The sequence below is a fragment of the Salmo salar genome, chromosome 25 (genome assembly GCF_965601325.2).
Source record: "Salmo salar chromosome 25, fSalSal1, whole genome shotgun sequence".
Lineage (NCBI taxonomy): Eukaryota > Metazoa > Chordata > Actinopteri > Salmoniformes > Salmonidae > Salmo > Salmo salar.
Window position 1 is genome coordinate 42,329,066 of NC_138315.1, and position 26,594 is coordinate 42,355,659.

Here is a 26,594-nt window from a genome sequence, read left to right on the forward strand (position 1 = left end):
GTAGGTAGATGTAGGTAGTTAGGTAGGTATAGGTAGGTAGGTAACTAGGTACAGTACATTCAGAAAGTATTCAGACCACTTGACTTTTTCACATATTCCCTCATCAATCTACAATCTACACATCCTCATCAATCAATAATCTACAATGGATGGTATATGTAGATAGGCAGGTAGGTAGAGGTAGGTAGGTAGGTAGGTAGGTATGTATCAATTCATTGGTAGGTAGGTAGGTAGGTAGGTAGGTATGCTTATATAGGTAGGTGTAGGTAGGTAGGTAGGTAGGTAGGTAGGTAGGTAGGTAGGTAGGTAGGTATAGGTAACTAGGTACAGTGCATTCAGAAAGTATTCAGACCCCTTGACTTTTTCACATTTTCCCTCATCAATCTACAATCTACACATCCTCATCAATCAATAATCTACAGTGGATGGTATATGTAGATAGGTATATGTAGCTATGAGTAGGTATATGTAGCTATGGGTAGGTATATGTAGGTAGGTAGGTATATGTAGGTAGGTAGGTAGGTAGGTAGGGAGTTAGGTAGGTAGGTAGGTAGAGGTAGGTAGGTAGAGGTAGGTGGGTAGGTAGAGGTAGGTAGGTAGGTAGGTAGGGAGTTAGGTAGGTAGGTAGGTAGGGAGTTAGCTAGGTAGGTAGGTAGAGGAAGGTAGGTAGAGGTAGGTAGGTAGAGGTAGGTAGGTAGGTGCAGTGCATTTGGAAAGTATTCCGACACCTTGACTTTCTTCATATTTTTTTTAATGTTACAGCCTTATTCTAAAATTTATTAAATCGTTTTTTCCCCTCATCAATCTATCCACAGTACCCCATAATGACAAAGCAAAAACAGGCTTTTAGAAAATGTTGTGGAAATATCACATTTACATAAGTATTCAGACCCTTTACTCAGCACCTTTGGCAGCGATTACAGCCTCAAGTCTTCTTGGGTATCACGCGACAAGCTTGGCACACCTGTATTTGGGGAGTTTCTCCCATTCTTCTCTGCAGATCCTCTCAAGCTCTGTCAGGTTGGATGGGGAGCGTCGCTGCACAGCTATTTTCAGGTCTCTCCAGAGATGTTAGATCGGGTTAAAGTCTGGGCTCTGGCTGGGCCGCTCAAGGCTTTTCAGAGACTTGTCCTCGACACAACCCTGTCTCAGAGTTCTACGGACAATTCCTTCGACCTCATGGCTTGGTTTTTGCTCTGACATGCACTGTCAACTGTGGGACCTTATATAGACAGGTGTAGCCTTTCCAAATCATGTCCAATCAATTGAATTTACCACAAGTGGACTCCAATCAAGTTGTAGAAACATCTCAAGGATGATCAATGGAAACAGGATGCACCTGAGCTCAATTTCGAGTCTCATAGCAAAAGGTCTGAATACTTATGTAAACAAGGTATTTCTATTTTTTATAAATTTGCTAACATGTCTAAAAACCTGTTTTAATTTTGTCATTATAGGGTATTATGTGTAGATTATTTTTATTTAATACATTTTAGAATAAGGCTGTAATGTAACAAAATGTGTAAAAAGTCAATGGGTCTGAATACTTTCCGAAGGCACTGTATGTAGTTAGAGGTAGGTAGGTAAAGGAAGGTAGGTAGGTAGATGTAGGTAGGTAGATGTAGGTAGGTAGATGTAGGTAGGTAGATGTAGGTAGGTAGGTATAGGTAGGTAGGTAGGTGTTGGTATAAGTAGGTACAGGTAAGTAGGTAGAGGTAGGTAGGTATGTACAGGTAGGTACAGGTAAGCAGGTAGAGGTAGGTAGGTAGGTAGGTAGAGGTAGGTAGGTAGGTACAGGTACGTAGATTTAGGTAGGTAGGTAGGTATAGGTACGTAGATATAGGTAGGTAGGTATAGGTAGGTAGGTAGGTAGATACAGCGGCAAGAAAAAGTATGAGAACCCTTTGGAATTACCTGGATTTCTGCATAAATTGGTCACCAAATTTGATCTGATCTTCATCTAAGTCACAACAATAGACAAACATAGTGTGCTTAAACTAATAAGACACAAATTATTGTATTTTTCTTGTCTATATTGAATACATAATTTAAACATTCACAGTGTAGGTTGGGAAAAGTATGTGAACCCCTAGGCTAATGACTTCTCCAAAAGCTAATTAGAGTCAGTAGTCAGCTAACCTGGAGTGCAATCAATGAGATGAGATTGGAGATGTTGGTTAGAGCTGCCTTGCCCTATAAAAACACTCACAAAATTTGAGTTTGCTATTCACAAGAAGCATTGTCTGATGTGAACCATGCCTTGAATAAAATAGATCTCAAAAGACCTAAGATTAAGAATTGTTGACTTGCATAAAGCTGGAAAGGGTTACAAAATGTTCTCTAAAAGCCTTGATGTCCATCAGTCCACGGTAAGACAAATTGTCTGTAAATCGAGATAGTTCAGCACTGTTACTACTATCCCAAGGAGTGGCCGTCCTGCAAAGATGACTGCAAGAGCACAGAGCAGAATGCTCAATGAGGTTAAGAAGAATCCTAGCGTGTCAGCTAAAGACTAAAATCTCTGGAACATGCTAACATCTCTGTTGACGAGTCTACGTTACGTAAAACACTAAACAAGAATGGTGTTCATGGGAGGGCACCACGGAAGAAGACACTTCTGTTCAAAAAAAACATTGCGGCACGTCTGAAGTTTGCAAAAGTGCACCTGGATGATCCACAGCGCTACTGGCAAAATATTCTGTGGACAGATTAAACTACAGTTGAGTTGTTTGGAAGAACACACAACACTATGTGTGAAGAAAAAAAGGCACAGCACAGCACACCAACATCAAAACCTCATCCCAACTGTAAAGTATGGTGGAGGGAGCATCATGCTTTGGGGCTGTTTTGCTGCCTCAGGCCTGGACAATTGCTATCATTGACAGAAAAATGAATTCCCAAGTTTATCAATACATTTTGCAGGAGAATGTTAGGCTATCTGTCCGCCAATTGAAGCTCAACAGAAGTTGGGTGATGCAGCAGGACAACGACCCAAAACACAGAAGTAAATAAACAACAGAATGGCTTCAACAGAAGAAAATACACCTTCTGGAGTGGCCCAGTCAGAGTCCTGACCTCAACCCGATTGAAATGCTGTGGCATGACCTCAAGAGAGTAGTTCACACCAGACATCCCAAGAATATTGCTGAACCTAAACAGTTTTTGTAAATAGGAATGGTCCAAAATTCCTCCTGACTGTTGTGCAGGTCTGATCCGCAACTACAGAAAACATTCGGTTGAGGTTATTGCGGCCAAAGAAGGGTCAACCAGTTATTAAATCCAAGGGTTCACATACTTTTTCCACCCTGCACTGTGAATGTTTACACGGTGTGTTCAATAAAGACATGAAAACGTATAATTGTTTGTGTGTTATTTGTTTAAGCAGACTGTGTTTATATATTGTTATGACCTAGATGAAGATCAGATACATTTTTATGACCAATTTATGCAGAAATCCAGGTTTTCCAAAGGGTTCACATACTTTTTCTTGCCACTGTAGGTATAGGTAGGTACAGGTAAGTAGAGGTACAGTGGCGTGCGAAAGTATTCACCCCCCTTGGCATTTTTCCTATTTTGTTGCCTTACAACCTGGAATTAAAATGGATTTTTTGGGGGTTTGTATCATTTGATTTATGCAACATGCCTACCACTATGAAAATGCAAAATATATTTTATTGTGAAACAAACAAGAATTAAGACACCTTTTTCAGCAATTACAGCTGCACGTCTCTTGGGGTATGTCTCTACAAGCTTGGCACATCTAGCCACTGGGATTTTTGCCCATTCTTCAAGGCAAAACTGCTCCAGCTACTTCAAGTTGGATGGGTTCAGCTGGTGTACAGTGTTTAAGTCATTCCACAGATTCTCAATTGGATTGAGGTCTGGGCTTTGACTAGGCCATTCCAAGACATTTAAATGTTTCCCCTTAAACCACTTGAGTGTTGCTTTAGCAGTATGCTTAGGGTCATTGTCCTGCTGGAAGATGAACCTCCAGTTTCAAATCTCTCGAAGACTGAAACAGGGTTCCCTCAAGAATTTCCCTGTATTTAGCGCCTTCCATCATTTCTTAAATTCTGACCAGTGTCCCAGTCCCTGCCGATGAAAAACATGGGGATGGTGTTCTTGGGGTGATGGAATGTGTTGGGTTTGCGCCAGACATAGCGTTTTCTTTGATGGCCAAAAAGCAACATTTTAGTCTCATCTGACCAGTGTACCTTCTTCCATATGTTTGGGGAGTCTCCCACAGCCCTTTTGGTGAACACCAAACATGTTTGCTTATTTTTTTCTGGCCACTCTTCCGTAAAGTCTAGCTTTGTGGAGTGTACGGCTTAAAGTGGTCGATGGACAGATACTCCAATCTCCGCTGTGGAGCTTTGCAGCTCCTTCAGTGTTATCTTTGGTCTCTTTGTTGCCTCTCTGATTAATGCCTTCTTTACCTGGTCCGTGAGTTTTGGTGGGCGGCCCTCACTTGGCAGGTTTGTTGTGGTGCCATATTCTTTCCATTTTTAAATAATGGATTCAATGGTGCTCTGTGGGATGTTCAAAGTTTAGGATATTTTTTTATAACCTAACCCTGATCTGTACTTCTCCACAACGTTGTCCCTGACCTGTTTGGAGAGCTCCTTGGTCTTCATAGTGCAGTTTGCTTGGTGGTACCCCTTGCTTGGTGGTGTTGCAGACTCTGGGGCCTTTCAGAACAGGTGTATATTTACTGAGATCATGTGACAGATCATGTGACACTTAGATTGCACTCAGGTGGACTTTATTTAACTAATTATGTGACTTCTGAAGGTAATTTGTTGCACCAGACCTTATTTAGGAGTTTCATAGCAAAGGGGGTGAATACTGTACATATGCACGCACCACTTTTCGGTTTTTTATTTTGTAGAATCTTTTGAAACAAGTTATTTTTTTCATTTCACTTCACCAATTTGAACTATTTTGTGTATGTCCATTACATGAAATCCAAATAAAAATCTATTTAAATGACAGGTTGTAATGCAACAAAATAGGAAAAACGCCAAGGCGGGTGAATACTTTTGCAAGGCATTGAATGTGGGTAGGTAGGTAGGTAGGTAGGTAGGTAGGTAGGTAGGTAGGTAGGTAGAGGTACGTAAATATAGGTAGGTAGGTAGGTACGTAAAGGTAGGCTTGTTGACTGGATCCTTAGTGAATGTAGTGGATGATATTGGAGGTAGTTGTATAGGAACAGAGTTGTATAGGAACAGAGTTGTATAGGAACAGAGTTTTATAGGAAGAGAGTTGTATAGGAAGAGAGTTGTATAGGAACAGAGTTGTATAGGAACAGAGTTGTATAGGAACAGAGTTGTATAGGAAGAGAGTTGTATAGGAAGAGAGTTGTAGAGGAAGAGAGTTATATAGGAATATAGTTGAATAGGAACAGAGTTGAATAGGAACAGAGCTGTATAGGAACATATATATACTGCTCAAAAAAATAAAGGGAACACTTAAACAACACAATGTAACTCCAAGTCAATCACACTTCTGTGAAATCAAACTGTCCACTTAGGAAGCAACACTGATTGACAATAAATTTCACATGCTGTTGTGCAAATGGAATAGACAACAGGTGGAAATTATAGGCAAATAGCAAGACACCCCCAATAAAGGAGTGGTTCTGCAGGTGGTAACCACAGACCACTTCTCAGTTCCTATGCTTCCTGGCTGATGTTTTGGTCACTTTTGAATGCTGGCGGTGCTTTCACTCTAGTGGTAGCATGAGACGGAGTCTACAACCCACACAAGTGGCTCTGGTAGTGCAGCTCATCCAGGATGGCACATCAATACGAGCTGTGGCAAGAAGGTTTGCTGTGTCGGTCAGCGTAGTGTCCAGAGCATGGAGGCGTTACCAGGAGACAGGCCAGTACATCAGGAGACGTGGAGGAGACCGTAGGAGGGCAACAACCCAGCAGCAGGACCGCTACCTCTGCCTTTGTGCAAAGAGGAGCAGGAGGAGCACTGCCAGAGCCCTGCAAAATGACCTCCAGCAGGCCACAAATGTGCATGTGTCTGCTCAAACGGTCAGAAAGAGACTCCATGAGGGTGATATGAGGGCCCAACGTCCACAGGTGGGGGTTGGGCTTACAGCCCAACACCGTGCAAGACGTTTGGCATTTGCCAGAGAACACCAAGATTGGCAAATTCGCCACTGGCGCCCTGTGCTCTTCACAGATGAAAGCAGGTTCACACTGAGCACATGTGACAGTCTGGAGACGCCGTGGAGAACGTTCTGTTGCCTGCAACTTCCTCCAGCATGACCGGTTTGGCGGTGGGTCAGTCATGGTGTGGGGTGGCATTTCTTTGGGAGGCCGCACAGCCCTCCATGTGCTCGCCAGAGGTAGCCTGACTGCCATTAGGTACCGAGATGAGATCCTCAGACCCTTTGTGAGACCATATGCTGGTGCGGTTGGCCCTGGGTTCCTCCTAATGCAAGACAATGCTAGACCTCATGTGGCTGGAGTGTGTCAGCAGTTCCTGCAAGAGGAAGGCATTGATGCTATGGACTGGCCCGCCCGTTCCCCAGACCTGAATCCAATTGAGCACATCTGGGACATCATGTCTCGCTCCATCCACAAACGCCACATTGCACCACAGACTGTCCAGGAGTTGGCGGATGCTTTAGTCCAGGTCTGGGAGGAGATCCCTCAGGAGACCATCCGCCACCTCATCAGGAGCATGCCCAGGCGTTGTATGGAGGTCATACAGGCACATGGAGGCCACACACACTACTGAGCCTCATTTTGACTTGTTTTAAGGACATTACATCAAAGTTGGATCAGCCTGTAGTGTGGTTTTCCACTTTAATTTTGAGTGTGACTCCAAATCCAGACCTCCATGGGTTGATAAATTGGATTTCCATTGATTATTTTTGTGTGATTTTGTTGTCAGCACATTCAACTATGTTAAGAAAAAAGTATTTAATAAGATTATTTCATTCATTCAGATCTAGGATGTGTTATTTTAGTGTTCCCTTTATTTTTTGAGCAGTGTATATAGGAACAGAGTTGAATAGGAACAGAGTTGAATAGGAACATAGTTGTATAGGATCAGAGCTGTATAGGAACTGAGCTGCATAGGGCCAGAGCTTTGTGTGTGACTGTGTGAGGATTCCCAGTTCTTTTGTGTACTGAAGGTGTCAGCAGAAAGGCACAGCATTTTTACAACACATGGCAGCACTTTACAGCACATGGGAGCATTTTACAGCACACCAATTTGTAAACGGAGATATCGGAAATTTGTCTGGAGGTTAAAGGTTGAAGGCTGGTCTGAACAGCTAGCCATGAGGGTGAGGAGTGACATTCTCTGTACCAGTATCATAACTTAATGTGATATACAACTGAAAAAGGAAACAAAAATACATGTTGGAGAGGGGGTTTCATCAAACTGGAAAAATATATTATAATAACAAACAACAACTGAGTCAAAGGTCTGTGTTGGTCGACTTAGGGGAGAAGGGGGCAGTTATGGTGTTTGGTTTGGTTTCAGGGGCTGAGGTGGGGGGTGGGGGTCCTTACCAAGATAAAACTGTTAACACTGGAGTGGCCAGTGCCATTGGCTGGGGATTGCCTGGTGTTGGAGGGGGACTCTCTCTGTAACAAGACGCATAGGTCAGACACACACTCAACACGCACGCACGCACACACACTCAACACACACACACACACACACACACACACTCAACACACACACACACACACACACACACACACACACACACACACACACACACACACACACACACACACACACACCCACACACACACACACACACACACACACACACACACACACACACACACACACACACACACACAGACACACACACACACACACACACACACACACACACACACACACACACACACACACACACACACACACACACACACACACACACACTCTATCGACTATCTACTTGTTCACCAATACAAAGAAAAACACATTTCACACTCCATAAAAATGACCGTCTTCAATGAACTCATAAGGTGTGCAATCAAATCAAATCAAATCAACATAACTATCTTACTTACTAATCATAATAACAATGATCCCTGCACATCTCCATCTCGCCACAGAGGGGCAGTAGGCTCACAAAGACTGGCTCATCAAGGTCAGGCTAGAACGTTAGCTGTGAGGCTAATCATTAGATAGCACAACTACATTCTGGTCTCTGTGTGACTGACTGGCCAGACTGGGGATCTGTGTGTGGTTGGTGCCAGATCACAGTTACAGGTTACAGGGGACAGAGGTCAGGGTAGGGTGCGGGGCGTTCCGGTATCTTAGTTGTGAAATTGGTGTGCAGTGTGTCTGACCCAGCCCCGAGCAGAACACAGCAGAACACACAGAACTCCACCCGAGGGAAAAGTTCACACACGCACACACACACATTCAGCCACCAGGCAGGCGGTTGGTTAGTCAAAGGGTCAGAAGTTTAAACATCCCCAACGTCAACAGGATGGGTCGCCAGGAGAGAAGGGAGGGGGGAGAGGGAAAGGGCGGTGCGTTACCTCACAGGAAGATCCTTGTGTCCGGTAGCTTGGCACTATCTTAAAGGTGATGCTGCCTCGCATCTCTTTCTGTGGACACATAAACACACACACTCAGCATTTAAATACACAACTACACAAGCTGTCACACCTGCTCTCCCTCCCTGGCGCTCGAAGGAGCCAGGCTCCCCAGCATTACTCACTCCTGCCTTTCCCCATCACCCACATCAGTGTATTATTGGAGTCACCTGGACTCAATCATCTGTTTATTACCTCCCCTATATTTGTCAGTTCCCCATCTCTGTTCCCCGCTGCTGCATTGATTGTTGTTTGTCGTTGTGTATCCGTGTGCTGACGCTGTTCCTGTCTTGCTCTTTTACTGTTCCTAATTAAGTGTCAACTCCCCGTACCTGCTTCTCGACTCCAGCGTCGGTCATTACACAAGCACTCACACACACACACACACACACACACACACACACACACACACACACACACACACACAAACACACAAACACACAAAGTCCACTCACCAGCATCCTCTGTAGTTGCTCTACTGTCTGGTTGGCTACACTGATGCTGTTGATCTCTCTGATCTCATCTCCTACATGCAGCGTTCCTACAAAACACACGACAGACAGTCATTACACTACAGACACTGTCATAAAGATGTCCTGGAACAATCTACAGACCCTGTCATAAAGATGTCCTGGAACAATCTACAGACACTGTCATAAAGATGTCCTGGAACAATCTACAGACCCTGTCATAAAGATGTCCTGGAACAATCTACAGACACTGTCATAAAGATGTCCTGGAACAATCTACAGACACTGTCATAAAGATGTCCTGGAACAATCTACAGACCCTGTCATAAAGATGTCCTGGAACAATCTACAGACCCTGTCATAAAGATGTCCTGGAACAATCTACAGACACTGTCATAAAGATGTCCTGGAACAATCTACAGACACTGTCATAAAGATGTCCTGGAACAATCTACAGACACTGTCATAAAGATGTCCTGGAACAATCTACAGACCCTGTCATAAAGATGTCCTGGAACAATCTACAGACACTGTCATAAAGATGTCCTGGAACAATCTACAGACCCTGTCATAAAGATGTCCTGGAACAATCTACAGACCCTGTCATAAAGATGTCCTGGAACAATCTACAGACCCTGTCATAAAGATGTCGTGGAACAATCTACAGACACTGTCATAAAGATGTCCTGGAACAATCTACAGACACTGTCATAAAGATGTCCTGGAACAATCTACAGACCCTGTCATAAAGATGTCCTGGAACAATCTACAGACCCTGTCATAAAGATGTCCTGGAACAATCTACAGACCCTGTCATAAAGATGTCCTGGAACAATCTACAGACACTGTCATAAAGATGTCCTGGAACAATCTACAGACCCTGTCATAAAGATGTCCTGGAACAATCTACAGACACTGTCATAAAGATGTCCTTGAACAATCTACAGACACTGTCATAAAGATGTCCTGGAACAATCTACAGACCCTGTCATAAAGATGTCCTGGAACAATCTACAGACACTGTCATAAAGATGTCCTGGAACAATCTACAGACCCTGTCATAAAGATGTCCTGGAACAATCTACAGACACTGTCATGAAGTTGACCATAATAATCTGTTGACCAGTAATAATGTTTAATAGTCTGTTGACCAGTAATAATGTATAATAGTCTAGTCTATTGACCAGTAATAATGTTTAATAGTCTGTTGACCAGTAATAATGTTTAATAGTCTAGTCTATTGACCAGTAATAATGTATAATAGTCTAGTCTATTGACCAGTAATAATGTATAATAGTCTAGTCTATTGACCAGTAATAATGTTTAATAGTCTAGTCTATTGACCAGTAATAATGTTTAATAGTCTAGTCTATTGACCAGTAATAATGTTTAATAGTCTAGTTTATTGACCAGTAATAATGTTTAATAGTCTGTTGACTAGTATTAATGTATAATAGTCTGTTGACCAGTAATAATGTATAATAGTCTGTTGACTAGTATTAATGTATAATAGTCTGTTGACTAGTATTAATGTTTAATAGTCTGTTGACCAGTAATAATGATAATATCTGTTAATGTAATAGAATGAGATGGCTGGCTACCTTGTCTGTGGATCATTCCTCCATGCATTATCCTGGCTACGATACAGTGGTTCAGATTGTTCATCTTCAGCGTGATGCCCTGGAGAGAGAGGACAGGGGTCAGGGGTTAAAGGTCAAGCTTAGGGTCAGAGACTGAGGTGCCAGGCTGAAGGGAAGAATAGGGAGAAAAGAACGGAGTGTGTATGACTGCTTGTGGGCCATGTGTGATAATAAATACTGGCAGTGTTTATGCTTGCAATGGCAGAACCTGTTTGTGTGCGTCATGTCATATAACCTGTGCATGTGTACGTGTGTCTGTGTATGTGCTGTGTGTGTGTGTGTGTGTGTCTGTGAATGTGCATGTGTGTGTGCATGTGTGTGTCTGTGAATGTGCGTGTGTGTGTGTGTGTCTGTGAATGTGTATGTGCATGTGTGTGTGTGTGTGTGTGTGTGTGTGTGTGTGTGTGTGTGTGTCGTACCATAGGTTCATCAGTGTTCTTCTGGAACTGAACCAGGCGTACTCTCGTCACGTTCTCCAGGTCCATGTCTCCGTTGGTGCTCTCGGGAGATTCTCCGTTTAGGTAGGGTGAGGTGGGCGGGGGGGTCACCCTCAAAGCCTCATCACTGTACACCTCATGGGCCACCACGTCATGGGTCTGGAGCAAGGCCTGGAAGGGGTATTGGGAGATGAGGGGAGTGAGTGAGAGGAGAGAAACAGAGAGAGGGAGATAAATCGCCATCAAGGGTCTACAGCAAGGCTGACCTAGACACACATCAAGTACTATACTCACTATAACACATCTCTCTCTCTCTCTCTCTTTCTCTTTCTTTCTCTTTCTCTCTCTGTCTCTCTTTCTTTCTCGCTCTCTTTCTCTCTCTCTTTCAGCTTTGGTGCTTTGGTGTGTCTACTGATGGCACTACCCAAAGACAACCAGCTTTACTTTACTCGATGACAGAGTGGAGGCATGCAGTAATAAAACCACAACAAAGACTACTGTCACAGTCTTTTAATAACGCACACAGTCATCCCACACACTTACTGAGAGTTCAAACATACACACACATACTCCACACACACACACACACACACACTAACCCACACAAACATGCACGCACACACATACACACGCACACGCGCACACACAGAAGGAGAAGGAGATCAGAGAGTGAGACATGAAGGTAGCGGCAGCCTCTCTGACGCTCATTAAACTACATCCCCACAGGGAGGGAGCGCACGCACGCACGCACGCGCGCGCACACACACACGCACACGCACACGCACACACACACAGGAGTGCAGAAGGTGTGTGAGTGTGAGTCTTGAGACCCCTAATGAGAGCAAGATCATGGGTTTGAAGTGAACTACCCCCAGACAGAGAGGCTTTAAAGTGACAGTCCACCACTAACTTTATCTTAACAACCTGGTCTGAGGTGATTTCAGCACAGTAACAAAGTGCCTGCTACCTTCAGTTGAACACTGCTATGGACACAACATTACCTTATATTAGGCAGGGTTCAGGTTTTACCAGAAAATGATGACACCTTCAGCCAACTACGCTATACTACAACAGGAACTTTAAAAGCTAGACACACTCCTGTACTTATTTTGGGTGCAAGATGATACAAGAGGGAAAACATCTGTGGAACTGGAATTCCCAAACAAAAGCATTCTGAAGTCAACCCCAGAGTTCTGGAATATCTGGTCCAGAGTAAAGTTGACCAAAAATTGAATTCTACAGTTACAGAATTAGAACGTTAGGTCCTCACCAGTTTCAGTAGCTAGTAGAGTGAGTGGTGGACGAGGGAGAAAGCTGGGCCTTCTGTAACGTGCTCATAAGAGAGTAGTGGCAGGCTGGGGACACACATGCCCCTGTCTGTGTGTGTCTAGGGATGTGGCAGCTTGTACCTAATGGTGCCTGCCTCCCTCGTATCACCACCTCTGCCTCTCCGTTCCCCCCACCTCTTTCTTCCTTCTCTCCATCTCTCTCCTCCCTCTTTCCCTCCCTCCATTTTTGTCAGACCGTGTAGAGCTAGGCTCCAGGCCAGATCTACACGACTCACTGACCAATCCATTTCACTCACAATCTCTCCCTCTTTCCAAAACCCACCACTCTCTCTCCCTTCACAGTACAGTCTGTATTGCTAGGCCCCAACTCTCTCTCTCTCAATTCAATTTCAAGTTAAGGGCTTTATTGGTATGGGAAACATATGTTTACATTGCCAAAGCAAGTGAAATAGATAATAAACAAAAGTGAAATTAACAATAAAACTTTACAGTAAACATTTCAAACTTAAAATGTCATATTATGTCTAACAATGGGCAAATATTTAAAGTACAAAAGGGAAAATAAATAAACATAAATATGGTTTGTATTTACTATGGTGTTTGTTCTTCACTGTTTTCCCTTCTCTTGTGGCAACAGGTCACAAATATTGCTGCTGTGATGGCACACTGTCGTATTTCACCCAATAGATATGGGAGTTTATCAAAATATGATTTATTTTTAAATTCTTTGTGGGTCTGTGTAATCTGAGGGAAATATGTGTCTCTAATATGGTCATACATTTGGCAGGAGGTTAGGAAGTGAAGCTCAGTTTCCACATCATTTTGTGGGCAGTGTGCACATAGCCTGTCTTCTCTTGAGAGCCAGGTCTGTCTACGGCAGCCTTTCTCAATAGCAAGGCTCTGTTTTTTGGTTAATTCTTTCCAGTGTGTCAAGTAATTCTCATTTTGTTTTCTCATGATTTGGTTGGGTCTAATTGTGTTGCTGTCCAGGGGCTCTGTTCACAAACACAAACAGACCCAACCAAATCATGAGAAAACAAAAGATAATTACTTGACATGTTGGAAATATTTAACATAAAAAACAGAGCAAACTAGAATACTATTTCAAATCAAATCAAATTGTATTTGTCACATGCACCAAATACAACAGGTGTAGACCTTACAGTGAAATGCTTACTTACAAGCCCTTAACCAACAATGCAGTTTTAAGAAAAGACCTAAAAAAAGTAAGAGATAAGAATAACAAATAATTAAAGAGCAGCAGTACATAACAATAGCGGGGCAATATACAGGGGGTACCGGTACAGAGTCAATGTGCGGGGGCACCGGAGTCGAGGTAATTGAGGTAATATGTACATGTAGGTAGAGTTATTAAAGTGACTATGCATAGATGATAACAGACAGTAGCAGCAGCGTACAAAGGAGGGGGGGCTACATTCATAAGTGCATGTGTAACGTTAAGTACACACAATTTCGCTATATGCGGGGGAGGGGGGGGGGGGGGCAATGCAAATAGTCTGGGTAGCCATTTGATTAGCTGTTCAGGAGTCTTATGGCTTGGGGGTAGAAGCTGTTTAGAAGCCTCTTGGACCTAGACTTGGCGCTCCGGTACCGCTTGCCGTGCGGTAGCAGAGAGAACAGTCTATGACTAGGGCGGCTGGAGTAAATCTTTCAGGCTTTCCTCTGACACCGCCTGGTATAGAGGTCCTGGATGGCAGGAAGCTTGGCCCCGGTGATGTACTGGGCCGTACTCACTACCCTCTGTAGTGCCTTGCGGTCGGAGGCCGAGCAGTTGCCATACCAGGCAGTGATGCAACCGGTCAGGATGCTCTCGATGGTGCAGCTGTAAAACCTTTTGAGGATCTGAGGACCCATGCCAAATCTTTTCAGTCTCCTGAGGGGGAATAGGTTTTTTCGTCCCCTCTTTACGACTGTCTTGGTGTGCTTGGACCATGCTAGTTTGTTGGTGATGTGGACACCAAGGAACTTGAAGCTCTCAACTACAGCCTCGTCGATGAGAATGGGGGTGTGCTCGGTCCTCCTTTTCTTGTAGCCCACAATCATCTCCTTTGTCTTGATCACGTTGAGGGAGATGTTGTTGTCCTTGCACAACATGGTCAGGTCTCTGACCTCCTCCCTATAGGCTGTCTCATCGTTGTCGGTGATCAGGCCTACCACTATTGTGTCATCAGCAAACTTAATGATGGTGTTGGAGTCATGCCTGGCCGTGCAGTCATGAGTGAACAGGGAGTACAGGAGGGGACTGAGCACGCACCCCTGAGGGGCCCCCATGTTGAGGATCAGCGTGGCGGATGTGTTGTTACCTACCCTTACCACCTGGGGGTGGTGTTTCGTCCCAGGGTCCTTAGCTTAGTGATGAGTTTGGAGGGCACTATTGTGTTGAACGCTGAGCTGTAGTCAATGAATAGCATTTCCATGTAGGTGTTCCTTTTGTCCAGGTGTGAAAGGGCAGTGTGGAGTGCAATAGAGATTGCATCATCTGTGGATCTGTTGGTGCGGTACACAAATTGGAGTGGGTTTAGGGTTTCTTGGATAATGGTGATCATGTGAGCCATGACCAGCCTTTCAAAGCATTTTATGGCTACAGACGTGAGTGCTACGGGTCGGTAGTCATTTAGGCAGATTACCTTAGTGTTCTTGGGCACAGGGACTATGGTGGTCTGCTTGAAACATTTTGGTATTACAGACAGGGAGAGGTTGAAAATGTCAGTGAAGATAATTGCCAGTTGGTCAGCGCATGCTCGGAGTACACGTCCTGCTAATCCGTCTGGCCCTGCGGCCTTGTGAATGTTGACCTATTTAAAGGTCTTACTCACATCGGCTGCTGAGAGAGTGATCACACAGTCGTCCGGAACAGCTGATGCTCTCATGCATGTTTCAGTGTTACTTGACTCGAAGCAAGCATAGAAGTTATTTCCCTAATCTGGTAGACTCGTGTCACTGGGCAGCTCTCGGCTGTGCTTTCCTTTGTAGTCTGTAATAGTTTGCAAGTCCTGCCACATCCGACGAGCGTTGGAGCCGGTGTAGTACGATTCGATCTTAGTCGCTTTTCCTGTTTGATGGTTTGTCGGAGGGCATAGCGGGATTTCTTATAAGCTTCCGGGTTAGAGTTCCACTCCTTTAAAGCGGAAGCTCTACCCTTAAGCTCAGTGCGAATGTTGCCTGTAATCCATGGCTTCTGGTTGAGGTATGTACGTACAGCCACTATGGGGACAACGTCCTCGATGCACTTATTGATAAAGCCAGTGACTGATGTGGTGTACTCCTCAATGCCATCGGAGGAATCCCGTAACATATTCCAGTCTGTGATAGCAAAACTGTCCAGTAGTTAAGCATCTGCTTCAACTGACCACTTTTATTATAGACAGAGTCACTGGTTCTTCTTGCTTTAATTTTTGCTTGTAAGCAAGAATCAGGAGATTAGAATTATGGTCAGATTTGCCAAATGGAGGGCGAGGGAGAGCTTTGTACACGTCTCTGTGCGTGTGGAGTAAATGTGGTCTTGAATGTTTTTCTTTCTGGTTGCACATTTAACATGCTGATAGAAATTTGGTAAAACTGATTTAAGTTTCCCTGCATTAAAGTCCCTGGCCACTAGAAGCGCCGCCTCTGGATGAGCGTTTTTCTGTTTACTTATGGTAGTATACAGCTCATTGAGTGTGGTTTTAGTGCCAGCATCGGTCTGTGGTGGTATGTAGACAGCAACAAAAAAATACAGATGAAAACTCTCTAGGTAGATAGTGTGGTCTACAGCTTATCATGAGATACTCTATCTCAGGTGAGCAAAACCTCGCCTGAGGTAGAAAAGACTTCCTTAAATATCGTGCACCAGCTGTTGTTTACGTATATTCATATGCCCCCGCCCCGTGTCTTACCAGAGGCTGCTGTTCTATCCTGCTGATAGAGTGGCCCTAAACAGAGAGTACACAGTGGCAGAATACCTGACCACTGTGACTGACCCAAAATTAAGGAAGGTTTCGACTATGTACAGACTCAGTGAGTATTGCTATTGAAAAAGGCTGCCGTAGGCAGACCTGGCTCTCAAGAGAAGACAGGCTATGTGCACACTGCCCACAAGATGATGTGGAAACTGAGCTGCACTTCCTAACCTCCTGCCAAATGTATGACCATATTAGAGACACATACTTCCCTCAGATTACACAGACCCACAAAGAATTTAAAAACCAATAATATTTTGATCAACTGTTTTCTCATGATTTGGCTGAGTCTAATTGTGTTGCTGTCCTGGGGCTCTGTGGGGTCTGTTTGTGTTTGTGAACAGAGCCCCAGGACCAGCTTGCTTAGGGGACTCTTCTCCTGGTTCATCTTTCTGTAGGTGATGGCTTTGTTATGGAAGGTTTGGGAATCGCTTCCTTTTAGGTGGTTGTAGAATTTAACGGCTCTTTTCTGGATTTTGATAATTAGCGGGTATCGGCCTAATTCTGCTCTGCATGCATTATTTGGTGTTTTACGTTGTATACGGAGGATATTTTTGCAGAATTCTGCATACAGAGTCTCAATTTGGTGTTTGTCCCATTTTGTGAATTCTTGGTTGGTGAGCGGACCACAGACCTCACAACCATAAAGGGCAATGGGTTCTATAACTGATTCAAGTATTTTTAGCCAGATCCTAATTGGTATGTCGAATTGTATGTTCCTTTTGACTGCATAGAAGGCCCTTCTTGCCTTGTTTCTCAGATCGTTTACAGCTTTGTGGAAGATACCTGTGGTGCTGATGTTTAGACCGAGTCTCTCTCTCTCTCTCTCTCTCGCTCTCTCCATCCTGAGGTGTGTGATTAATTATGCCTCAGTGATAAGAGGACAACTCCTCCCTCTCCTCCTCTCCCCCATCTCTCTCACCTCCGTAGTACTGACCCCTTCATTGATCAGAGAGGAGGATAAGACACAGTAACTGATTGATGTGATGAGATGAACAGCTATTAAAGCACCCATACCTGTGTTTTTCTCCTGATCACAACACCTCCCTTTGGAGTCTTCCTCTCTCTTCTGTTCCCCGGTTTCTCTCTCTCTCTCTCTCTCGCTCTCTCACTGATGTTTCACTCTCTTTCTGTCTCTCTCCTTACCTCTGTCTCTCTCCATCTATCTGCCCCCTCTCTTTCTGTCTCTGTCCTTACCTATCTGTCTCTCTCCTTCTATCTGGCCCCCTCTCTGTCTGTCTCTGTCTCTGCTATAGCTTCAGTCATGACGCCTAAACACAGCCAAGTCGAGGTGTGTGTGTATGTGTGTGCTTTCACTCACCATAAAGTGCGGCTGGGTCAGTATCCGTCTGAGCTCCTTGGCGTCGTGGTTGTCTGGGTAACAAGAGATCTCTTCCAGTACCTGTAAGGTGGAAGCACAAAAGCACAGGGCACAGGTCACATGGCCTTTCTGTAAAGTAGTAGAGTAGTCCTGCTTAATGCCTGTCCCAAACACACACTGAGGAGTACATCAACCTCTGGTCTGAGTATACACACATACAGTAATACCCTCTCACACTTCCTAACCCCCCCTCCCTTTAGAACCACGTAAACCAGTACAAATTGCATTTTGAAATATTCATCCCATAAGGTCCCTCCTCATGGCTTCTCTTAACCAATAAGATTCCTCTTCGGGGCTTGTTCATGCCCTCTGGCCTCTCGGAGTGACCTGATTTGGAGTCAGGTCCTGTTGTGTCACACCTGCCTGCTGAATTGAGAGATGGAGAGTCCTGGCACGTAAAGGTGTTTGCGATTTGGAGTGTGTGTGTGAGTGTGTCTGTGGCAGATGGGCAGCAGGTAGCTTAGCAGTTAAGAGCACTGGGCCAATAACCAAAAGGTCACTGGTTCAAATCCCTGAGCTGACTATGTAAAAAAATATGTCAATGTGCCCTTAAGCAAGGCACTTAAAGGGAAAGTCCACCCAAAAATGAGATTTTGGTATTTGTTTCATTAGTCCATTGTTGACAAAGTCCCAAAAATATTTTGCTTGTCGGCAATCAAGTTTTCAAGATATTTAACTTTTAAAATACATAAATCATACCCGTATGATGCATTTTCCATCATATGATTTTGCGTTTTGTGTCATATGATGAAAAACACATCATACAGGGATGATTTCTGTATTTTGAAAGTCACATATCTTGTTGCGTTTGTGTCATATGATGAAAAATGCATCATACAGGGATGATTTCTGTATTTTGAAAGTTACATATCTTGAAAACTTGATTGCCATCAAGCAAAACATTTTGGGACTATGTCAACAGTGGACTAATGGAATAAATACCAAAAGATAGTTTTTTGGTGGAATTTTGCTTTAACCCTAATAGCACCTGTAAGTCTCTCTGGATAAGAGCAACTGCTAAATTACTCAAATGTAAAAATGTAAATGAGTGGTGAGACCAGGTGACATCGCTATGGATCAATCTGTGTGTTTGCTATTGTTGTATCCATTGCCTCTGATCAATCAGGACGTTCAATTTCACTTTCTGAGTTGAAAACGGAACGGATCACAAACTTGACCTACACAACAATTTACGACCTATTTTAGAGAGGATACACTCACAGCCACACTACAGACTCCACAATAGACTCACACACGTGCTACTGAGCTACAGCTTACATGGGTCAAGCTACAGCCTAATGTATGCATCGTCACAGACAGCTCTACGCTACTCCCAGTCTCCTGTCAAATACAAAATTGCTTTAAAATAAAACCAACTCGTTTTTCTTTGTTTTATTTGTGTGTGTGTGTGTGTGTGTGTCTGTGTGTGTGTTGTGAAAGGCGTCTCAGGGCTTACATATTCCAGGTGTTTCAAAGCGGAACTTGCTTCGTCTTGGATGGAGCTCTTTAGACCAGGAGGAGGACACAGGGAGGACAGTTACACGTGACCTCTGAGGATGTCCTTGGTCCTCATAGGAAGAGTCAGGGGTCATGGGGTCAAAGGCCAGGGGTTGTCAAGAGGGTCAGGGGGGTAAAGTTGAAAAAGTCTAAGATGACGGCGTCGGGGGGAAAGGTTAGTGTCTATAGGTTTAGGACCAGGGTCAAATATAAAAAGTGCTAGTATTAATTTTTGAAATTATTTTAGTATCGCCACTGAGGATCAGCAGCAGAAAGTCAAGCAGAGTATCACAGAGGAAGTCCCTTTAAGTCACTGGTGGCAAGAAATAAAGGAGATTTCGTTCTGTGGTGAAATACTGGATCATTGTGTCTAACATTGACTAGAAAGACACTCAGATCAGAACTCAGAAAGAAAATGAGGACACTGCTAGAGGAAGTAGGCAACAAAAAAACAGACACACACACACACGCACGCACACCACACACACACACACACACACACACACACACACACACACACACACACACACACACAACACACACACACACACACACACACACACACACACACACACACACACACACACACACACACACACACCTATAATCCAATGCCATACAAACTCCCAGTGGTGTACTTAAGTAAAAATACTTTAAAGTACTACTTAAGTCGTTTTTTGGGGTATCTGTACTTAGTATTTATATTTTGCCACTTTTACTTTTACTTCAATACATTTCTAAAGAAAATAATGTACTTTTTACTTCATACATTTTCCCTGACACCCAAAAGTACTCGTTACATTTTGAATGCTTAACAGGACAGGAAAATTGTCCAATTCACAAACTTAAAGAGAAAATCCCTGGTCATCCCTATTGCCTGATCTGGCGGACACACTAAACACAAATGCTTTGTTTGTAAATTATGTCTGAGTGTTGGGAGTGTGACCCTGGCTATCCATAAATATTTAAAAAAAGAAAATGGTGCCGTCTGGTTTGCTTAATATAAGGAATTTGAAATGATGTATACTTTTACATGGACTTTTGATACTTAAGTATATTTAAAACCGAATACTTTTAGACTTTTACTCAAGTAGTATTTTACTAGGTGCCGTCATTGTAAATAAGAATTTGTTCTTAATTGACTTGTCTAGTTAAATAAAGGTTAAATAAATAAATACAAATAAAAATAGGTGACTTTTCTATTAGTCATTTTATTAGTCATTTTCAATTAAGGTCCCTCCCTTCCTCCTCCCTCCGTCTAACCCAGACCCCATCCCTCCCTCCTTCCTCCTCCCTCCGTCTAACCCATACCCATCCCTCCCTCCCTTCCTCCTCCCTCCGTCTAACCCATACCCATCCCTCCCTCCCTTCCTCCTCCCTCCGTCTAACCCATACCCATCCCTCCCTCCCTTCCTCCTCCCTCCGTCTAACCCATACCCATCCCTCCCTCCCTTCCTCCTCCCTCCGTCTAACCCATACCCCTCCCTCCCTCCCCCCGTCTAACCCATACCCATCCCTCCCTCCCTCCCTCCCTCCCTCCCTCCCTCCCTCCCTCCCTCCCTCCCTCCCTCCCTCCCTCCCTCCCTCCCTCCTCCCTCCCTCCCTCCCTCCCTCCCTCCCTCCCTCCCTCCCTCCGTCTAACCCATACCCCTCCCTCCCTCCCTCCCTCCTCCCTCCGTCTAACCCATACCCATCCCTTCCTCCTCCCTCCCTCCCTCCCTCCCTCCCTCCCTCCCTCCCTCCCTCCCTCCCTCCCTCCCTCCCTCCCTCCCTCCCTCCCTCCCTCCCTCCCTCCCTCCCTCCCTCCCCTCCCTCCCTCCCTCCCTCCGTCTAACCCATACCCATCCCTCCCTCCCTCCCAAATCCCTCCGTCTAACCCATACCCATCCCTCCCTCCCTCCCTCCGTCTAACCCATACCCATCCCTCCCTCCCTTCCTCCTCCCTCCGTCTAACCCATACCCATCCCTCCCTCCCTCCCTTCCTCCTCCCTCCGTCTAACCCATACCCATCCCTCCCTCCCTCCCTTCCTCCTCCCTCCGTCTAACCCATACCCCTCCCTCCCTCCCTCCCTCCCTCCCTCCCTCCCTCCCTCCCTCCCTCCCTCCCTCCCTCCCTCCCCCCCTCCCTCCCTCCCTCCCTCCCTCCCTCCCTCCCTCCCTCCCTCCCTCCCTCCCTCCCTCCTCCGTCTAACCCATACCCCTCCCTCCCTCCCTCCGTCTAACCCATACCCATCCCTCCCTCCCTCCCTCCCTTCCTCCTCCCTCCGTCTAACCCATACCCATCCCTCCCTCCCTTCCTCCTCCCTCCGTCTAACCCATACCCATCCCTCCCTCCCTCCTCCCTCCGTCTAACCCATACCCATCCCTCCCTCCCTCCCTCCCTCCCTTCATCCTCCCTCCGTCTAACCCATACCCATCCCTCCCTCCCTCCCTTCCTCCTCCCTCCGTCTAACCCATACCCATCCCTCCCTCCCTCCCTCTCTCTCCTAGTTCGTTCATTGAGAGTGTGTGAATTCAGCCAGCTAGACGCAAACACCATGTACCAGTGTATGTGAAGCCTGTTTGGTACTAATGGTGCATAAAGGAAGCCAAAACTGTTCAACACTACAGTCTAGGCAACAAATATCTGGAAAATATGCTGTGTGTGTGTGTGTGTGTGTGTGTGTGTGTGTGTGTGTGTGTGTGTGTGTGTGTGTGTGGTGTGTGTGTGTGTGTGTGTGTGTGTGTGTGTGTGTGTGTGTGTGTGTGTGTGAGTGTGTGTGTGCGTGTGTGTGTGCGTTTGTGTGTGAGAGAGTGTGAGTGTGTGAGTGTGTGCACGTGTGTAAGTGTGAGTGTGAGTGTGCGTGTGAGTGTGTGTCTGAGTGTGTGTGTGTAGCTCAGGACCTACTAACAAAGGGCAAATAAACAAGCAGTCTAAGCTCCTTATTATATTAACAGTGTCTATGAATGATCCAACAGGCTGTGGATTAGCTTCACTAACAGTGGGAAACAAAACCCAATAGACCCTGTATGTTTGTAGAAAAGACTGCAGATTCGATCGCAGGCTGCATTCCATTACGAAACAGTTGTCCCTACTCCTTCTGCTCTTGTCCACCTCTCTTTCAGGGGGAAACCTTTTGGAATGGAACACAGCCTCAGTGTTTAACAGTCTAATAGATCAAAACTGTCCTACTATAGAACCAGTCCTACTATAGAACCAGTCCTACTATAAGACCAGTCCTACTATAAGACCAGTCCTACTATAGAACCAGTCCTACTATAGAACCAGTCCGACTATAGAACCAGTCCGACTATAAGACCAGTCCTACTACAGAACCAGTCCTACTATAGAACCAGTCCGACTATAAGACCAGTCCTACTACAGAACCAGTCCTACTATAGAACCAGTCCGACTATAGAACCAGTCCGACTATAGAACCAGTCCTACTATAGAACCAGCCCTACTATAGAACCAGTCCGACTATAGAACCAGTCCTACTATAGAACCAGTCCGACTATAGAACCAGTCCCCTAGAATCTGATCCTAGATCAGAGTCATACTCTTCTAAACTCAGCAAAAAAAGAAACGTCCTCTCACTGTCAACTGCGTTTATTTTCAGCAAACTGAACATGTGTAAATATTTGTATGAATATAACAAGATTCAACAACTGAAACATAAACTGAACAAGTTCCACAGACACATGAAATGGAATAATGTGTCCCTGAACAAATGGGGGGTCAAAAGTAACAGTCAGTATCTGGTGTGGCCACCAGCTGCATTAAGTACTGCAGTGTATCTCCTCATCATGGACTGCAACAGATTTGTCAGTTGTTGCTGTGAGATGTTACCCCACTCTTCCACCAAGGCACCTGCAAGTTCCTAGACATTTCTGGGGGGAATGGCCCTAGCCCTCACCCTCCGATCCAACAGGTCCCAGATGTGCTCAATGGAATTGAGATCCAGGCTCTTCGCTGGCCATGGCAGAACACTGACATTCCTGTCTTGCAGGAAATTACGCGCAGAACGAGCAGTATGGCTGGCGGCATTTTTACGAATTATCTTTGAAAAGACAGGGTCCTGAGAAAAGGGATGTTTCTTTTTTTGCTGAGTGTATATTATAATAATACATGACACTTCTGTCCAAAGCAACTTTCAGTCATGCGTGCATATATTTTTGCATGACCTCAGTGGGAATTGAACCCACAATCCTTGGCCTTGCGAGATCCATGCTCAACCAACTGAGCTACACAATTACACCCTTCTGTACACCTCCACTTCACCACTTCACCTCCACCGTACTCTACTGGGGTGTAGCTCTCACGTCTAACCACGTTACAGTTATATCCTAATGTAAAGCTAGCTGGGGCTGTCATAAGTGGAGGTGGTTCAGTGAACTACACTCTCTTGATGAGTAACCTTGCCTGAAACCTGAAGATTCATGTTAGCTCCCAGAGCCTAACGGCTGGCCTTTAGCTCAGAAAGCCAACATAGTATTGAGTTTTGTGTTGTGGACAACCCAGGTTTGTTACCTAGCTGATGACACATAGCTATGAGGTTGTTGTTATTTTGAGGAAAAAACTAAAGAGGTTAGAGGAGAGGAGAAGAGGTTCAACTCCTTCAAACACTGACCTCAGGCCAGCTTGACCCAATGTTAAACAAGCAGCAGATAGCCGAAGTAGATAACAGCAGTGAAGAGTTAGATTTCTTATTCCACACATTGGGCACCAGTTTTGACTTCTTCTGATCAGAGCCACATAGGGCTGTGGTCAAACATAGTGCACTACATGAGAAATAGGGTGCTGTTTGAGATGTGAACCTAATGAATAGTAGAGAGAGGTGTTAATGGCTAGAGCCTTGTTGATTAAGCAGAGTGTGTGGTCAGGGAATTATGAAGCAGGGTGCGGTGTTCTATAGAGTTCATCACGTCATAAATCGTCATGAATAATATCTTATACACAAGCATGGTGACAAGCACACAACACAATATTGTATCAATATGTATGTGTGTGTGTATGTGTGTGTACGTGTGTGTGTGTGTGTGTGTGTGTGTGTGTGTATGTGTTGTGTGTGTGTGTGTGTATGTGTGTGTGTGAGTGTGTGTGTGCGCGCGCTCACCTCCTTGGCCCTCTGTACAGTATTGCTGGGGGGGTTTCTGATCTGGGGCGATGACTTTGTGTTGATTTTGTCATAAAGCTGAAACAACACGACACACAAAACATTATAAACAAACAAAATCAGTTCAGTGGCTGAATAATACATGTTGGTTCTCTCTCTCTGTGCATTCCGAATGACCTGTTGTCTTCAGTGCCAGCCTCTCATCAATGCTGACAATTGCTTGCTTTCATTTCAACATAAAAAAAAAGGACATTTACAATGTAGGGAAAATATATAATAATTTATGATGCAGACTGAAAGAGGAGCAACACTTTGGCTCTGTTTGCAACGAACCAGCTGACTATACAGGATCAACAGTTGAGGTTGTGTGTTTGTTTTTATGTGTGCGTCTTTGTGTGTGCATGCACTGCGAGCATGAATCGCTGTGTCCAGTGGAGGCTGGTGAGTGGAGGACGGCTCATAATAATGGCTGGTACACAGCAAATGGAATGGCATTAAACACGTGTTTGATGTATTTGATACTGTTCCACTGAGCCCATCCTCCCCAATTAAGGTGCCACCAAACTCCTGTGGTACAGAAAATGTACACACAGTGAGTAGTCTAACCAGGACAAGCAGAAATGACTGGTTCAAAGGTCACAATGCCGAGAGGAGAGAAACAGAGCTCAGTTGAAAAGGCAGCCATTAAATAAAATGACTTTTATGATATAAGAACTGATTCATGATTTTCATAGGGATTTGGGTTGAATAATGTAATAATTCTGGACTTCAAAGGAGAGCAGTTGACATCATGAGAGAGCAAGTACACTGGCACACCCCCCTCCACCCACACACACACATAGAGAACACTGCTCTTTCAAAATAGGTATTTCGCCATAGCCCCTAGACCTACATGTATGCATTGTGTCCTCCCATTGACCAGAGAGACAAGGCTGGCAGACAGTACTATCACGAGATGATTACCACTGGTCTCAACCACGAGATGAGGCAAGAATAACAAACATGAAGCTGATAACAGTTAGTTCATGTGTCTTTCTACATTTGACATTTTAGTCATTTAGCAGATGCTCTTACCCAGAGCGACTTACAGGAGCAACTACGGTTAAGTGCCTTGCTCAAGGGCACATCCACAGATTTTTTTACCTAGCGACCTTTCGCTTACTGGCCCAACGCACTTACCCACTAGGCTACCTGCATCCCCACTCACCTATCACTTACAAGTCTTAACTACAGATCTGCTTGGAAAGACACCGTTTATGTAGACATGCACATCCTCTGGATGTCCTCCTGTGAACTTATTTGTAAGGAGCAAATATGTGTGTTACTTGTAACGTAAATACTAACACACAGTGATATTCAAATACTGGATTAGTCTGCTGTGTCATTGCTAAGCTCCTTTAAAGGGGTTATTTTATGGGAAAACAAGGCGAGTATTTATGAATGTTTGAGATGTCTGTGGTGCCTGCATTGGCAGTGGGAGATAGAGTCAACCATGTTTCGACAGATGTCTGTGTGTTGTGTGCTGTGTTTGTGTGTGTGTGTGTGTGTGCGTGTGATAGTGGGGAGTGTACAGGGGAGGCTAAGCAGTAGACGCTGGTTCCTGGAGAAAGTTCAGAGTTCAGACGCTCTGTCTCTCTGTCTGCTCCTACTGTTCCTTACCTTGTAGCCACACACACACGAACACACACACACACACACACACACACGAACACACACACGAACACACACACACACACACACACACACACACACACACACACACACACACACACACACACACACACACACACACACACACACACGAACACACACACACACACACACAACACAATGCCTGCTTGTGAGTAAGTGTATGTGTTATGAAGGTCGCAGCAGCGAAGAGGAAATGTTGCTTTTAGATCAACTATGTTCCACATATTATTATTCTACGGCCCAGCTCATTCTTTCACCATGATGCTGTTGCTTGCCGTCTGTGAAGTGTTCCGTTAAACGTTTCTTATAAAACAGACTGTTGATTTACTGTAGGAGGACCAGAGCTGTGTTCGAATACCAATACTAACATACTGTATACTACATACTTAATGAGTATACAGTACCAGTCAAACGTTTGGACACACTTACTCATTCCAGGGTTTTTCTTTATTTTTTACTATTTTCTAAATTGTAGAATAATAGTGAAGACATCAAAACTATGAAATTACACATGTGGAATCATGTAGTAACCAAAAAAGTGTTTAACA

General features: G+C 44.6%; 1 protein-coding gene across 23 annotated transcripts in view; it reads right to left on the reverse strand.

Moving 5' to 3' along the window:
* LOC106586786 (peripheral plasma membrane protein CASK) overlaps positions 1 to 26,594 on the reverse strand; it is a 236,097-nt gene that overhangs the window by 28,111 nt on the left and 181,392 nt on the right. For 11 of the 23 annotated variants that reach the window (XM_014174439.3, XM_014174430.3, XM_014174427.3 and 8 more), the window contains 7 exons: positions 24,355 to 24,432; positions 17,702 to 17,782; positions 11,115 to 11,303; positions 10,657 to 10,735; positions 9,041 to 9,126; positions 8,529 to 8,597; positions 7,536 to 7,610 (listed from right to left, as the gene is read on the reverse strand). In XM_014174439.3, coding sequence (XP_014029914.1) covers positions 7,536 to 7,610; positions 8,529 to 8,597; positions 9,041 to 9,126; positions 10,657 to 10,735; positions 11,115 to 11,303; positions 17,702 to 17,782; positions 24,355 to 24,432 — 657 coding nt within the window. Of the gene's footprint in view, positions 1 to 7,535; positions 7,611 to 8,528; positions 8,598 to 9,040; positions 9,127 to 10,656; positions 10,736 to 11,114; positions 11,304 to 17,701; positions 17,783 to 19,217; positions 19,266 to 24,354; positions 24,433 to 26,594 lie in introns of all 23 variants that reach the window. The other 12 variants (XM_014174421.3, XM_014174419.3, XM_014174420.3 and 9 more) reach the window with 3 other exon arrangements.